The following is a 16,162-nucleotide window of genomic DNA, read 5'->3' on the forward strand; positions in this document are numbered from 1 at the left end:
CATTGTGAATCATGACAATGGGTGATCATATCTTTCTGTGGAGAGTCAACTTGTGTGCTATTGGGTTGTCCTCGCTGGACCGCAGGATAGCTGACAGAGGGAGGCTGTATCGAGCAGTAGTAGTTACTGTGAAGGCTATGGGCTTAGTCCTACTCTTTGACAGTACTGCAGTCAGTGTGAGCATTGGGAGTAGCTGAATTCCAGGTTATAGTTCAGGCTATGTGGATTTATGTTAGAATTATGCTGTTTGCTTTTATTCCCCAAGAGACATGTGGGTGATAATACGGTCGAGTTAGTAGACATCTTATCAGTGTTAACACCCATAGCCACAGTAGTACCCTTTAAGGTCTCCAGAACAATGTGTAAAACTATTGAGGTTGATATGAAAGGACTGAGTCATGACCATCACAATTTGAAACAGAGTGATGAGTCTCTCAATTTTCATGGTAACCTCAGTTAATTCATTTCATTTGTCCAAGATGGCATGTCTTCAGCAAACACAAAACAAGCATTTGCAATGTAATGGGTCTTGCAATTTGCTCAAGTTAGAGCTATTAGCGTTGTAAACTCCTAACCGGACTTTTCTTGCCACATAAACTGATAATGAAAAGTAAAACAGTTTCACATATACGAGCCGGCGGTCGCCATGAGCGTGAAGAAGACACAGGAAAGGAAACAGAAGTTCGCTTGCAGTGAAACGTATCGTCAAAAGTGCAATTATCCATGTTACCGGCAAAAGTAGAATTACCCATGTAACCAGCAAAAGTAGAATTATCCATGTAACAGGGTCAATGTCATGCGAAGCGCTCGACTACTGCCTAGCAAGATCGTGCTGTGTAGGAAATAAAAAGAAATAGTGCAGAAGCCATTCGGAAAACACAGAGCCTTGTATGTTTTCAGTAGTTTACCGGTGCTGTAGAGGACGGCTAAACACCGGAAAAGCCATGATGTATGCATGCCTTTCATTAATAAAATCAAGCAAATTATAAAAGGCAAGCCCACGAACCAACCAAACTGAAGGGCGTGGTAAAAAGCCCGCAGAGAGTTTACAACAGGGGCCAGAGCGCTTGCGCACGCTCTACCCTAAAAAGTAGGTCGTTCTATTGGCACGGAAGTTCGGAAGTTAACATTATGGTGTCTGAGTCTCGGTCTTTGTGGTATCTGAGGGTATCAGGCTTAGGCCAGGAAACATAGGATTTCTGGAACATTATTAGTGCATCCTAGACTCTGATGTGACAGGAAGTTCTAATTTGATTTACATTTGGCAGCCATATGAAAAACACGTAGGCTACTTTTTCTGGAAAAAATGGTTCAGAAAGGGACAGCTAGTGTATGTAGCCAAGCACATCCTTAGTATAATATCAGCATGAGTGTGGATAAAATCGAGAGCACACATCCCATTTTGTGAAAAATCATATATGGTGTAAAGTTTACTTTTAGGTGCAACATCATCAAAGGTAAGTTGCGGCAACATCATTAGAACATGGAAACGCATTTACAAGCCTAACCTAGATTTAGAAAGAAAAACACATTTATGGGTAAGAATGAATTTAGGTGCAAATTCACCCTTACTACAACAGAAACGTGTAGACATTTTAGGTGCAAAAGCAAATCAGATTTATATGCGCAAATACAGTGAAGAAAAACATCACCATTGATGCGTACAAAGTTAGGATGAATGTAATATTATCTTTCTGTGCAAAATTTCTCAATACAAATGCACCCTGGGTGTAAAAATAGAATGGAAATGGAAAACATTTAAAAGCACATACCATTTATGCAAAATAATACTTAGGGACGGCTAGAAATGGGGTCTTTGGTTGGCAGTCAGGATACCCCTAGTCCAAGCAAGGACCCTCACTCTGGTCAGGGCAAAGGAGAAACACACCCAGTTAACCCCCCCTTGGTAGCTTGGCACGAGCAGAAAGGCTTAACCCAGAGACAATGTGTAAAGTATTTGTACCAACACACACAGTAATACAGAAAAAACACTACAAAATGACTCAACACCAGGTTAGAAACATAGCCAATATTTATCTGAGCAAAACAAGAATAAAACAAATTAACTTCAATAAAGCATTTAGAAACACAAATGCTTCGTCTAGGTGATATCACGGTGTCATAACTGAGTTGTTCCCAACAATCCAATGCCAATGGCGTTGGTCACGGAGTCACACGGACCCCCAGGTACAGTAACTTGTGAAAGTGAGGAAACAAGCCGGTGCACAGAGTCGGGGATTGCGGCGGCTGGATCAGAGGCAGCATTGGTTCCGGTGCTGCAGAGCAGAGGCATCACAAAGTGGTGTTGGGTCCTTGCTGCGGAGGAGGTGAGACGGCGTATGTGTGAGGCGTTGGATCTGGGGACTTCCAGCAGAGTCGGTATCTGGCGGTCACGACGTGGTGCGGTGACTTCCACGGAGTCGCAGACTTCAGCAAGGCTGCAGTGGCATCGGGCCTGTGGGCTTGTCGCACTCCAGCAAGGAACACGGCTTTGGTTGCGGGGGGCATCACAGGATTCGTCAGCGGTGTCAGTCCGGAGTCCTCCGAAGTCGGTTTCCTTCTTCTCCTTTCAAGGGCCCAGGGACTGGATGAGGCACCACTTGGCAGGGCAGGAGTCTTAGCAGAGAGCCCAGACACTGGCAGAGGAAGTCTTTGATGGCCCTGAGACTTCAGAACAGGGGGCAAGCTCAGTCCAAGCCTCTGGAGATTCTTCTCAAGCAGGAATATACCACAAAGTACAGTCTTTGTCCCCTTTCACAGGCAGAAGCAGCATATGCAGGATAGCCCAACAAAGCACAGTCACGGGCAGGGGCAGCACTTCTCAGCTCTTCAGCTCCTCTCCTTGGCAGAGGTTCCCTTGGTTCCAGAAGCAAATCTTGAAGAAATCGAAAGTCTGGGGTTTTGGGTCTAATACTTATAACCCTTTCTGCCTCTGAAGTTGCCCAACTTCAAAGAAAAGTCTCTTCTGTTTACAGGATCCTGCCTTGCCCAGGGCCTGGCCCCAGAAACACACCAGGGGGTTTGAGACTACATTGTGTGAGGGCAGACACAGCCCATTCAGGTGTAAGTGACCACTCCTCCCTCCACTCTAGCCCAGATGGCTCATCAGGTTATGCAGGCTACACCCCAGCTCCTTTTGAGTCACTGTCTAGAGGAGATTCACAAACAGTACAACTGTCAGTCTGACCCAGACAGGGAATCCACAAACAGGCAGAGTCACAGAATGATTAAAGCAAGAAAATGCCTACTTTTGAGAAGTGGCATTTTCAAACTAACAATCTAAAAAACAACTTCACTAAAAGATGTATTTTAAATTTCCCCCAAACTCCATATTTGTATCTGCTCTCAAAGGGAAGTTGCACTTTAAGAGTATTTAGAGGCAGCCCCCATGTTAACCTGTGAGGGAGATATACCTTGCAATAGTGAAAACCGAATTTGGCAGTATTTCACCATTAGAACATGTAAAAACACATCACTACATGTCCTATCTTTAACATACACAACACCCTTCCCATGGGGCTGCCAGGTGGAATTGTCAGTTTAAAACTGCACACACACAGACATTGCAGTGGCAGGGCTGAGCCAGCTTTACAGGGCTATTCATGTAGGTGGCACAACCAGTGCTGCAGGCCCATTAGTAGCATTTGGGTTTACAGGCCCTAGGCACCTCTAGTGCACTTTACTAGGGACTTACTAGTAAATCAAATATGAGAATTATGGAAAAGCCAATTAAGCATACAATTTCACATAGGGAGCACTTGCACTTTAGCACTTGTCAGCAGTGGTAAAGTGCAGAGGGTAACAAAAACAGCAAAAACAGGGTTCAGCATACGGCAACAACCTGGGAAGCAGGGGCAAAAAGTTAGGGGAGACCACGCAAAAGATGCCAGGTGTAACACATGCCTCCCCCCCAGCTGAAAGTGGGGAGAACTACCCAACCTCATGGGAGTTCTCCTCACTAAGGTGGAATAATCTGGACAGACCATCAAGCACTGGTGTGTTCTGTTCCAGGGTGGTATTCCACCGTAAAGTCCATTCCTTGTAGGGAGAAAGGCCACCTCAACAGTTTTGGGTTCTCACCCCTCATCTGCATTAACCATCTGAGGGGCCTGTGGTCGGTCTGAACCTGGAAGTGAGTCCCAAACACATAGGGCAAATCAAAAATGCCAATTATGGAAAAGCCAATTACACATACAATTTCACATAGAGAGCACTTGGACTTTAGCACTGGTCAGCAGTGGTAAATTGTCCAGAGTAACAAAAACAGCAACAACAAAGTCCAGCACACAGCAACAACCTGGGAAGCAGAGGTAAAAAGTTAGGGGAGACCATACCAAGGATGCTGGGTCTCACAGGGGCTTACAATTATGCTGTCTGTAAAATCGCTTTTAAATGCAAAATAATCCTTGGTGCAAAGTATGCAGTATTTTAGTATTGTACCAAATCACATTTGGGCGTAAAATGACATTAAGATTAACAAGTACTTGCAAAGTCCATATGTTTGGCTTGTAATTTTAATTGATATTTTGGACCGTAATTGCTAACACGGTCATAGACTTTTGTGGCAAATTCAACCCTATGTCTGTACCAAACAAAATATGCATTGCAAAACATTTTTCAATATTTAAAAGCATCTTCTGTGCACCAAGTCTGCTAGCATCAGATGACAAGTTATTTTTTTTCGGGTACACAACATTTGGAATCCACAGCTGTGACAACAACGGTGACGTGAATTCCACAAGCACATGCAAAGCCAAAAGGACTGGGGTTGGCTGCCTGCATTTTAGGATTGTCAATACTAGTTTTGTCAAGACTTTTTTTAAACTGTATTTCTGAAAGAGCTAAAAAATAAAATATTGTTTTGGTTAAAAGAAAACAGATTGCCATAGTACCAGTCACTGGAGGGAAGCACTTTGTATGTGGATTACTACTTGTGAAAGAGCAGACTGCTGTCACTCACAGTGAAAGTATCCAGTGACAAGTGGGCTGACCTAATGCCACTTGCTATAGTGGGTGTAAGAATAATTTGAATGACAACCCATACTAATGCATGAACAAGGTGGAATGAAACACGCTAAATCTAAAATAGATCCTCATCTTTCATTCTCATGCAGTACTCTATAGAAAGCTGAATGAATCACCAAAGAGCTATTAGAATGAGGCTAGCGCGAAATACTCCCCTTGGGTGAAGCCAAAGCCCATGAGGTGTATATTTTAAAGGGTGGTAACACTAGGCCTGCAGAGTGCTGCACCGTCAAGCTAAACCTTAATGCACCCTTGGTAAAACATTTTGGAGTACGTTTAGGAGAAAAGCTTTTAGGTGTAAATTCACATTTAGGTGCAAAATCACTGTTGAGGCAGCATCAACAGCAGTATAAAAACAGTTTTAGGAGCACAAATGCACCTTCATTGCAAAGCCTGGATGCTTCGCCCCACCGCACAAGCATTGTGATAAGCTTGCTTTAGAAAGACAGACTAACACACCTAAATATCTCAAAGTGAGAATGAAATACTCTTCTGACATGATCCAAAACGCGAAAAACACATTCTTCAACCAATAGCTAAATTGAGCAGATTCAAATAAACCAACGACTACAGGGGGTGAGTATAGGTAACGCTGTGTAGCCAGACCTACAAGATAAGAGCTCTTTCAATGGCACTTGGAGTCACGAGCTGCAAAGAGATACTCGCTCTACGCCTCCATAGAACTACTTTTAAAAAAGAGTTAGTTTCTTAAATGGCTGTGCATAAATTATAGGAAAAAGGGATTTCGGCAAGACAATATTGTATTTTGTTTCACTTTTTCTCTAGGACGACGTTGTAGTTTCCAAGTGTTTAATTATTAAACACATCCAACCTCTTCAGAGAAGCCAAGATTTTTTTTAAAACATTGTGAGACTACAATGTGCATGATATTTTCACACTTACATTTTCTCTATCTCAGAGATAAGTCTTTAAAGATTTGGGGTCAGAGGCCGTAGGTGCTTTCAAGTTTGGCTGTAGTGCACAATAAGCATCATCCGCAAGAATCAGGATCTGCAAACATTTATGTGTGTACGTGGAACTAACAACTGAGGAAATTCTGCTAGGAGGTAAGATTTGTCTCGGTGGTGTGTTTGGGAAAGGGGTGACAACTTTGGTGATATTGAGGTCAACTACAAAGTCAGAACTTAGTGAAAACACACAAACAGCCCCAATACATTTTCCAACCCTAAACGAACATATATGATAAAAATATTGGAGTAAGCATGCTTATTGGGTAAACAAATGTACAATTAATTCTATATTCTAAAACAGCTTAGGGCATGGGATTTCACCACATGGAAATATTGGGGATACATTATGTAAGTACACCTTTTCCCTAACCTTAGAACTGCAGAATGTCTACCTGCAAGTAATCTCTGAGATTAGGATACAAGAAACTATATGTATCCATAGAATGTCACATTGTCATAGACAGTGTACTCATGAGGATTTCTGTAAACCCCAAAAACCGAGGAAGTGCCAAAACTGTAAACTTAAGTTAAAACCATAGACGTAATAGTTTGTTTAGATTTAAACTCTCTGAAACAGTAGAACAGTTTGACCGGTTACAGTTGAACATACTTAACACTAGGAATCATACACTATATATTATGCACTAAATAGGTCATATCTTTCACATAACCCACTCACTATGCTGGACATTCATGCTCACCATAAAATGCACATACATTAATATTCAATATTTACTCTGATGAAAGGACGGCGGATACCCCCTACCTAGACTGGATGGCTTTGACACCTGTTCATGCCAAAGACAAGATCATGACAGAGCAGAAAACCAAGGTAGTGAGACCAACAACCTCCAGTAAAGCAAACTGCATCCCTTGTATGGCTACATTTCTGTACTCATTCTGGAGGCAAAGGAAGCACCGACCATGAAAGGTTAAGGTGCTCAAAAAGAGAGATGTTAGCAATGTTTCATCAAATCCAGGACACTGCGGGGACCACACTCCAGACATAATGAACTAACAGGGCCTGATTCACATAGATTTTGCTGTGACTTACTCCTGTAGTCCAGCAGCGAGCCAAGAATCAGCCAGGTGCATTCCTGGATTACTCTTGAAATTCATAAGCCAGAGTTACTACAAAAGTACCTAGTCATATACCAGTCTTTCTAAAGGAGCCTCTCAGAGTCCTAATCGAAGTCTATACTAGAACTTTTTTCAGGTTTACAGTTAGTAAGGTTTCTAACCTTATTGAAAAGAAGTGGGACACATCTGTGGTGTTTTAATACAACAAATTATAGCACTGCAGTTCAGCTGCTAGTTAAAGGATTTTAAATAGTTCCTCATTTCGCTATTCTCTTGTTTTGTTTCAAAGAGTAAATTATGCAATTGTCAAATGGGGATTATTTGAGATACAATATTGAGTTGAGTTTTCCTTCAACCCGTCAACATCAAATTTACTGAGAGTTTAACATACTGTTACAAGAAAAATCATTATGTAGAAGACAGCTCACTCCAGCCATACACACAACACGTTCTAGGGTTAGGGTAACAGAATATTTCAAGAGCTCAGATGTCCCGAAGATGCCTCTATCACATGCAAACCAGAACATTCATAAAAGGTCAAAGCAGTCATAGATACAGAATTCAGGGATCTTGTAAAATCAGTAGTTAGCCTCCAAATAATATCGAACTCAGAACATTAGGCCTTTTGTGAAAGTCACTGCTTCTGACGTAGCATAAACAGCGAGTAATTATTTGATGTTGTTTTCTAAAACCATACAGGTTACACAAGGCCCGCAGAAGACTCACTCAACACCTCCTACCATATGAGGAACAGAGATTAGGATCAGTTCTCATGCCCCATATCTGTCTCTACTGTTTCATTTCTATTTCTTCAGTAATAATCCTTATATGGCATTATCTCAAACCATTGACCATAGTGAGCAGGCCACAGATTAAATAGCAGACTAGATCGATGTATCTACCTCATAAAAATAACTATGTATCACAATTACAAGGAGTATCAGTTTTTACAACCTGTATTGTATACCCAGAATTTAAACTTCCATTGAAAAACAACATTAGACTAAGATTAGGAGTTAAGTGTACACGGAACACCTTCACAATGGCTCAGCATTTCCCCCATGAATGGCATCTGTAGAAAATGTGACAAGCGTGTTGTATGAAAAGGGTTAGAATAGGTCAGACTTGGCTATTGGTTGTGTCTTTATGTGAGAAAGAATGAATACAACCTGTGCTTAATTTGTGCTTGTTGTTTCCGGTGCTGAGCACCGGCACTTATTTCTGAGGGCCGGCGCTTAGTTTTCTGTCTCAAGCATTTGCTGCGAGCAAAAGACACGTGGGAAAGACGGAGGAAGAGAAAAACGAAAAAGCGTCAGGAAGGGGAAAAGCAGGAACCTGTCAGAGTGAGCTGAAGGGGCAGGTAGTGGCTATAAATGGACTGAAGAAGCCCGAGGTGGCTTCAGGATTACGCTGCCTCAGTAATATGTGCTCGCACTTTTAATTGCAGCAGCCGCGTGTTTAAGAGGAGAGCTTTGAACATCGGCACCTTTTTATTTACACATTAAGCACTGAATACAACCTTAGCAGAGTTAAACAGACTGCTAGTCAATACCCTCTACTATTTGTCCCCTTAGACCTTCTGAGCATAGGCAGTAACACAGTTTTCTTTCTCTGTGTAAAAAGGGACTGGAAAACACAAGTGTTAACATTAGGTGTATTTCCAGTCTGACCACACTAAGATTGATTGAAAGGGGACGACACTCAGCAGATAACTGTTAGAGCACTGCTATTTATGTGGTTAAAGGTTTCAACATTGATTTGCCAGCTACATAGGTCATATGGTATATGTTTTATAAGGTTATGGGAGGAGTATGATTTTGTAACTCAGAGTAAGATGATGTAGGATTCACTCTTTTTTGCATTATGTGAAATCAATTATGTGTGAATGAAAGCGGAAAATCGGTGTTGCCAAAATCTAAGTATGAGCCACCACCTGCTACCCTGGAAACAGCACGCTTTAATGCTGCGGTAAAGGGTTTGAGAGTCAGAACAATAGTCAGAAATGTTTAATTAACTAATACATCCTGGTATCTTCCTGCTGGTTGTCAGGATCAACAGAGAGGAGACCTAGAAATGTCAGGGATATGCTGACGAAGATCATATCTTCATCTGCATATGTGTGAGTTTAGTTCTCAAAAACATCAAGTCCCTTAATATTAAGGACATCACACACTACTATAGCCAGAAGCCTAATCGTCCAAGTAAATTAGCAGAGGCACAGGACACCCATGCCTCATCCCTCTATACAGCGTAAAGACGGAGACTGATATTGATCGCTTATCACAATAGCCTGTTAAAAGAAACAACTCCTTAACTCCAATTCCTCATCAGCACTGACTGCATAATTGAAGAGAAAGAGGACTCCACACAAACAGAATATTCAAGCTTGTTGTGTGATTTGCTGATCTAAAGCCACAATATTGGCATTGTTCGATTGCTGTTCGGCAACTAAGGAATTCTTTGTCAGTATACAGTTCCCTTTTATGCCTAATGCACATGTAGGACCTATTTAAAAAAACGTACTATCGCACTATGTTGCACACCAAAGACTGCAAAAATGATAGTAGATGTACCTCCACCATGTAGCTGTACAACTCAAAAGAGGTATCATACCAGGATCGGATATCTTGGCTCTTGCAGCATACATTACCTTCTCTAAACCCTCTTGCACCGTAACCAAGGCATTCAATGTCTCACTGTCTTCATGGACTGTAATGGTAATGTGACAGAGCCAACACATTCCTCCATTTCATCTTTGAGAACAGGAAGCATATATTTTAACCCACACTTTTGACACCTCTGTTAATGTAGTTACTGCCAAAGTAAAGTGACTTCAGCCACAACTACTCCAAAGTAAGAAACTCACAGAAGTGTAAAAATGTAACACCACTGGGTCAAAAACTGCTCTTCCATGTTCACACTGAGTAACCACAGACTAAAACTGAATGATATGTGAAAGGCTTTCAAAATAGTGAAAATGTGAAGCAGGTCACTGCATATAAATCAGAGGAGAAAGCTCAGTTATAATATTTTAATGTGAGATTTAAATGCTTTATTCACATGGAATCAGGCAGGGCAGAGTTTCAGAATCCTCTGCAGCGATTAAAACGTAGACACTGTAAAGATGCATTGTGATATTTTTCAAGAATAGTCAAACCCCCTCAGCATATGTGTAGAAAGTCTAAAGAGATTTTCTTGCACAAACATTCCACAAAATTGCTATTAGGAATTTAAAAGGAATAGGCCGAGGAACACGAGAGGTTAATGGCCACTTTGCTATTAGTTAAATTATTTAATAAGCCATCAAATCAAGCCTTGAGTCTACGTGTCGTGCCAGCACGACGATGGAAGGTGATCCCCATGAACACATTTGCATATGTAATCAGCAGTCTCAATTTGATATTGTCAGCATGATGGAAATCAAGAACTGATTTACATAATGGCTGTACTTTGGGTGACCATCTAGCGCCTGGTCATTATGGGCACGGTCTAAAGTCCTGAAATTATTACCAGCAAATCACTGTTGTCAGGTGTGATAATTAGTACAATAGCAGCAATGCAAGTCTGCAATGCCCAGAATTAATTAGGTGATCACATATAAGTACTGAAAACAATGTCTGTAATGACCTGGAAAGATGTGGTTACCCTAAGTGTACTGGAAGCCAGGCATCATTAGGTATTTAGCTGATGTGTCCAGGAGAATTAAATACGCATCAAACCAGAAATAAAAGAAGGAACATCTGACTACTAATCAGGAAATCTCAGAAGCAGACTCACAGTAAGGTTCACCCCAACAAAACAATAAAGAGCCTCTCACCTGTGAGCCTGCAGCTGCATTATTAATGAGGTGATTGTTGGGGTTGGCGATCCAAAACGTTGAAACTGCCCTAAAACAACAACATAACAGGTTATTAGCTTGCATGGTATCTTCTGGGACTGGGCGGAAGGATAAATATCTGTCAACGTCTCTTATACGAGAAGTACTAGCACATCCACAGCCACAAAATGGCTGCTCTATGAGAAGTGTACCTCTGCACAATTTTGTCACTTGTTACAAATATGCCTCTGCCACCACTCAATAGATCTTCACTTACAGGAAAGTAAAAATGGGCAGTTAAAATTTATAAACTTAGAGAACCACGAGGAGTTTAAGTCAAAACATCATTATGATGAAGCTAAACCAAAAAACATATCTCAGAACCCCAAGGAAAATGTTATTCAAATAGGCGAGCTGTCCAATCAGTTGGAGTTGCCAAGCCCATGGGTCAGAGCTGGAAGAGTGGCTCAAAGACTGTTCTAAGGATTGTTCAAGAAAACCGAGCCAACTGGGAAAGAGGCACCAAAGAAGAAGACGCAATAGCATCCAATTAGGTTTGGAATGTCAGTCCTGTGCCTCAGTTTCTAAGAGGCCCTCCGTGTAGGGGTGTGCAACTTAGTGGGTTTGAGATTCTGCAGCTTTTCCAGTCCAAAAAGGTGCAAAACCCTTAAATGAATCAGACATCACCCAAAACCGGTGTCCTATTCGAGACCCATATTGAAGTTTAATGGTGCCTAGGCCAGTTTTCCAATGTCTCCAGTTAGCAAAGCTACCAGCAATCTGGCACCATGTACCCAGTGGGACACAGATCTAGGTTGAAACAAGTTAATGGCTCAACTGTTTTCTTTCTTTTAGCTTAGGGCGAGGAGCTGGAGTAGTTCTAACAACCACAAAGATGTGAGTCTAGAGTACCACAGATCAGGGGCTAATTTCCCAAAATAAACCAGGTGCAGCAGAGATTTTCATTTGACTTGACCACCCATTGGGTAGTGGTCATGCACAAGAGTATCTGATTCTACCAGTTGGCACTGGAAACTGGAGTTTAGTGTGCAGTGCCAACCATAACTTTAAACACCAATATCTGCAGCACAGCAACTAGAGTCCCAAGTCCAACTGCCCCAGAGCAGTATATGTAGAATTATCAACACCACACGATCCTGAAACATGGGCAGAAGACAAAAAGCCTCTGTGTCAACCTTGGGACTGAATGTGGACACATACAGACTCTACAGGTGCATTTGGACAATTTGGAGATGGTGCAGGCTCACCACTTTACAGTTCACAAATTCATGTCTGTGACCCCTCAAATTCAGGTAACAATCCCCTTCTTTGAATGGTTCTTCATCACTGGGCTGCAAGTTTCTCGTGGATACATGTAAGAGACAGTAAAAAAAAGTAGGGCTCTTTCCCTGGTAAAGTGTCTTTCTGTGGTGGAGAGGTATGGTTTTCTCTCAATGTCCAGATAAATATTACCTGGCGTCCGCGTACTGTCCGTTTTTTGGGGAAGTGGTGCGAAGTCACTATAGCCAAAATACAAAACTTGCTGCATTTCACCACTTATAAGAGTTATTTTGTTTTTTGCCCCACTGGTATTCTTCGCAAAAGGGTGGAGGTCGGGCTAATCAGAACTGCTCTGGCCAGTTTGTATAACTGAGCTCGATGAGAAGGTGTAACTTCAATATACAGAAAATAAAACTGCCTTAAGGGGTATTCTCGCACAGGTTCACATGACAGCTACAGTTTTGCGGCAGGGACAAAGGAACAAATGACTTGCAAGTTGTCACATAAACTGTTAAGATGATCTGCAAAGAAACTGTCATCTTGTACAGACTAACAAACAGTGTCTTCTGTGGTTACAAGTTATCCTGCCCAAGGCTTCCTAGTCCTATATAACTTGAACCGAAATGTAACTCCACACACCACACTTGCTTTAGAGAAGATAAGAGCACCAGTTTCAGGGAAAGGTTGCATGTTATACGCAGCTAGATGGTAGGTAGTATTCTTACCAGCTGTGCCGCTGATCTATGGGTCAGCTGCCACCAAATGAGAGCCTAGTCATCCTGAACTATTTGTGGGGTATACTTTGGAAGGTACCCCTAACTGGTTGATCCCAAACTTTACTACCAAATGCTAAAAAGTCCTGGTGCATCAGCAGTGGACTCGTAGACGGTCAGGTCCACTGGGCAAAAAATAAGAATGTCCAAAAATCAAAGGCAAGCCAGCAGAGTTTTTCCAATCAATGGGTAACGTCTTCTAGACTAATGCAGTTGTTCTTCTGTTCCAGCTATGCTCAGGAAACAAGCCATTAAAGAGTAGCAAACAAATAATTGAAACACGTCTTAAGACAATAGATTTGCCCTGAAGCAGCACATAGTGTGCAGGAATATCATAAAATATTAACTGTTTATAATAATGATTACATTTCGGGTCCAACGCTTGCAATATGGATAACATGTCTAAATAGCTTTCATGCCCATACGCACAAGAATTTTTCAAATGTCATTTTTTTCCCCACATATATTATAATTCCCTAATAAACAGAAATTAGAAAATTAGAAAAACTGCACACCACAAACTGTGTATAAATAGCTCCTTTGTGCATGCAGGAAGCTTGCGCTTTCACTCTAAACACAGAGTAGGAAATCGTGCTTAATCCTCGCAGTCATCACACCTGGCACTGCCTTGCTTAGGTTTGAGCGCTTGCAAGATACTCACATGCAGTCAGTGGCTGGCACCGGAACATAATTTCCATACACCTTGTCTCTCATGGCAGTGCACATGGAGCTATTGCGGTCTGTGGGTAGAAGAGTGCCTGGTTTGGTGACAAGGCCGAGGTTGTGGAACAGAGTATTCCTCTGTTCAATGCCATCCTCCATGAAGAAACAATGGCCCAGTGTGTCGTAGCCAATAGTATCTTGAATCTGCAGGAAACGTATAATGTTATAATAAACAGATATTCACATGCAGAACCTCTAACAAAGGAGCATGCACAAATACTTTAGATCAAAGTAAACACTTCGGTCAGCGACTGGCAGTAGAGGTGAATTTATCCATCTCTTGGTTAATGGGGGGCATCTTCAGCCTACAAAGCACGCACACGTTTATCGACAGCATTTGTTATTCTACACTGGTCAATAACACTCTAGCACTGCATTTAGCCCTTTTTTATGGCTATTGTGTTTAATGAGCCATATACAGTGCTTACAAATGTACAGTCACTGGAATACAAAAGTCATTAAATATGAAATGTACTAAAATAACTTAATTCTATTCCTATATTTACAATGCACAATCCATCTGAGGGACGCTTATGAGACACTGTTGATCCAGTTATGTTTTATAGAGAACAATCAACTCAATTTAGCCAGCACTCACCAAAATACAAAGAGCCATACATGCAAACAGTGAGATATTTCTGAGTTGAAGCAGCAGTTCACAGGTACCACAAACATCTTCTTGAGCCGATACTGAAGCAGCTTCCATGATCGCGAAGGACCAGACTCTGAGCTGACGTATCTGCAAGGAGATGGTCAGCTAGGTGCTGGGAAATCGGGCCTTTCACTGCGGGAACTTACCAGTAACCCATTTGTCGCATGAACCGTGACGCATCTGGAGAAGCTGTGGTGAATTGCAAGCCCCTTCACGTATGTCCTCGTACTGTACCCGCCCTTCTCATCGACGTCCCCACAAAGGTGGAAATGAACAGGATAATGTCCCAGTATCTGCTGGCCCATGTTCTTGAGTTCCACATTAGACAGATGGGCTGATGTAAAATTCTTTAAAATCTGCAACGTATTATAATACTAATTGATTAATTAAATACGTAACAACACTGGCATAATTTAACACAATGAGGTTTACTAACAAACAGCACATGACAATGACACATCACATGAAACTCAACATCCTATAATAAGTACAACTGAGTCTTCATTGGACATGTGCTTTTGGTATGCCTGGCTCTTATGATACCATCAACCATTCTAGTCTGTTATCCATCCACTCTTTTGATCTTGGGTATCTCCCACTCTCTACTCTTGATTTTCCTGCTTGAAAATGTGCCTGTTCTTCATTTTCTGTTTATCTGTTTGGTAAGTCATTGACAGCTTATTGGCAGCTAAGTTATGCTTTCAACAGCTGGGCCTGAACTTCACATGTCAAAGTTAAAAGTTTGGCCTCAAGATCCAGAGAATAACCAATGACAAAGATCCATAACAAGACTACATTGGTTAATGCGCTGTCCTTGAATGAGAATAGCAACTAGGATAAAATACACTTTAATCTTGATGATGGCAATATACCTTTTAATAACCATGCCACTGTGAGAGGCCAGTGTTAGCTGAGGCTGTCACAGAAAATCCACAGGTCTCTCTCTGACCCCACCCCCTCCAGACAACGGTTCCCAGACTACCATCAATGTAGCCACTGTTCTTGAGACCAGATGTTGGCTGAGGACAAAACATAACAACTTTGGTCCTTTTTTAAATAAAAACATTTTTTAAGAAAACAAATCCCTCGTTCGGGGCAAGATTTACTGAATTAAATTGATCAAATAAGGACTAACGGAGGTGCAGGGACACTATTCAATGCCTCAATGTTCAACATCTTCCATTCAGGTCTTCAGCTGATAAACTGAATGGGATTAATTCGGCAGGGTCCTACTTTGCCTTTTGCTCAGGCTGCACAGCTAATAGCCCCTTTCGTGACAGTTTTGAGAATAAGAAGTTTCTTAAACTGTGCTCGGCAGCCAGGGCCTGAAGCTTACTAAACACTTCATAGGGGAAGTTTAAAATCGCACTGGAATTTTATCTGTTAACTTCTTCGTAGTTCACACATTTGGACTTCCCTTCTAGGACTGGGGATGCATTTTTGGCTGGCTTCTAGGCCTTAACACCCTAGTTTTCTTTTTAGTTCAAATATTTTTTATTATTTTTCAAGTAAACAAAACAGTACAGAAAAACTCTGATATTGGAGTCATGAAGGTAAATACATTATTCTTGTAACACCCTAGTTTTTAATGCCATTTCACTCAAACTCTTATTCTACATTTCAAAGCTAGTAAAACTTAACTAAATTCTTCATGCTAGCCATATAAACTGACACTAATCAGCACTGGTGCGATTATGGGCCCTAGTCTCATACTAAATGTGCGCAATGATACTCTAACAAAGAAACGAGACTGCAGGATTGTCAAGTTAAATTTATTGCTGTGTTTCCATATAACGCCTTTATCAAAACAAAAAAAGTCGCTACCAGTTGCCATTTTAGC

The 16,162-nt window shown here is 41.5% G+C and overlaps 1 protein-coding gene across 1 annotated transcript in view; it reads right to left on the minus strand.

Annotated features, from left to right (window-relative positions):
- The window catches only part of CEMIP2 (cell migration inducing hyaluronidase 2), a 371,877-nt gene that overhangs the window by 154,633 nt on the left and 201,082 nt on the right, over positions 1–16,162 (minus strand). Inside the window, exons 8-10 of the mRNA XM_069228897.1 lie at positions 14,469–14,678; positions 13,609–13,814; positions 10,894–10,963 (exon numbers count right to left, since the gene is read on the minus strand). Of these exons, the coding sequence (XP_069084998.1) occupies positions 10,894–10,963; positions 13,609–13,814; positions 14,469–14,678 (486 nt within the window). The remainder of the gene's footprint in view (positions 1–10,893; positions 10,964–13,608; positions 13,815–14,468; positions 14,679–16,162) is intronic.

The sequence above is a fragment of the Pleurodeles waltl genome, chromosome 1_1, assembly GCF_031143425.1.
Source record: "Pleurodeles waltl isolate 20211129_DDA chromosome 1_1, aPleWal1.hap1.20221129, whole genome shotgun sequence".
NCBI lineage: Eukaryota > Metazoa > Chordata > Amphibia > Caudata > Salamandridae > Pleurodeles > Pleurodeles waltl.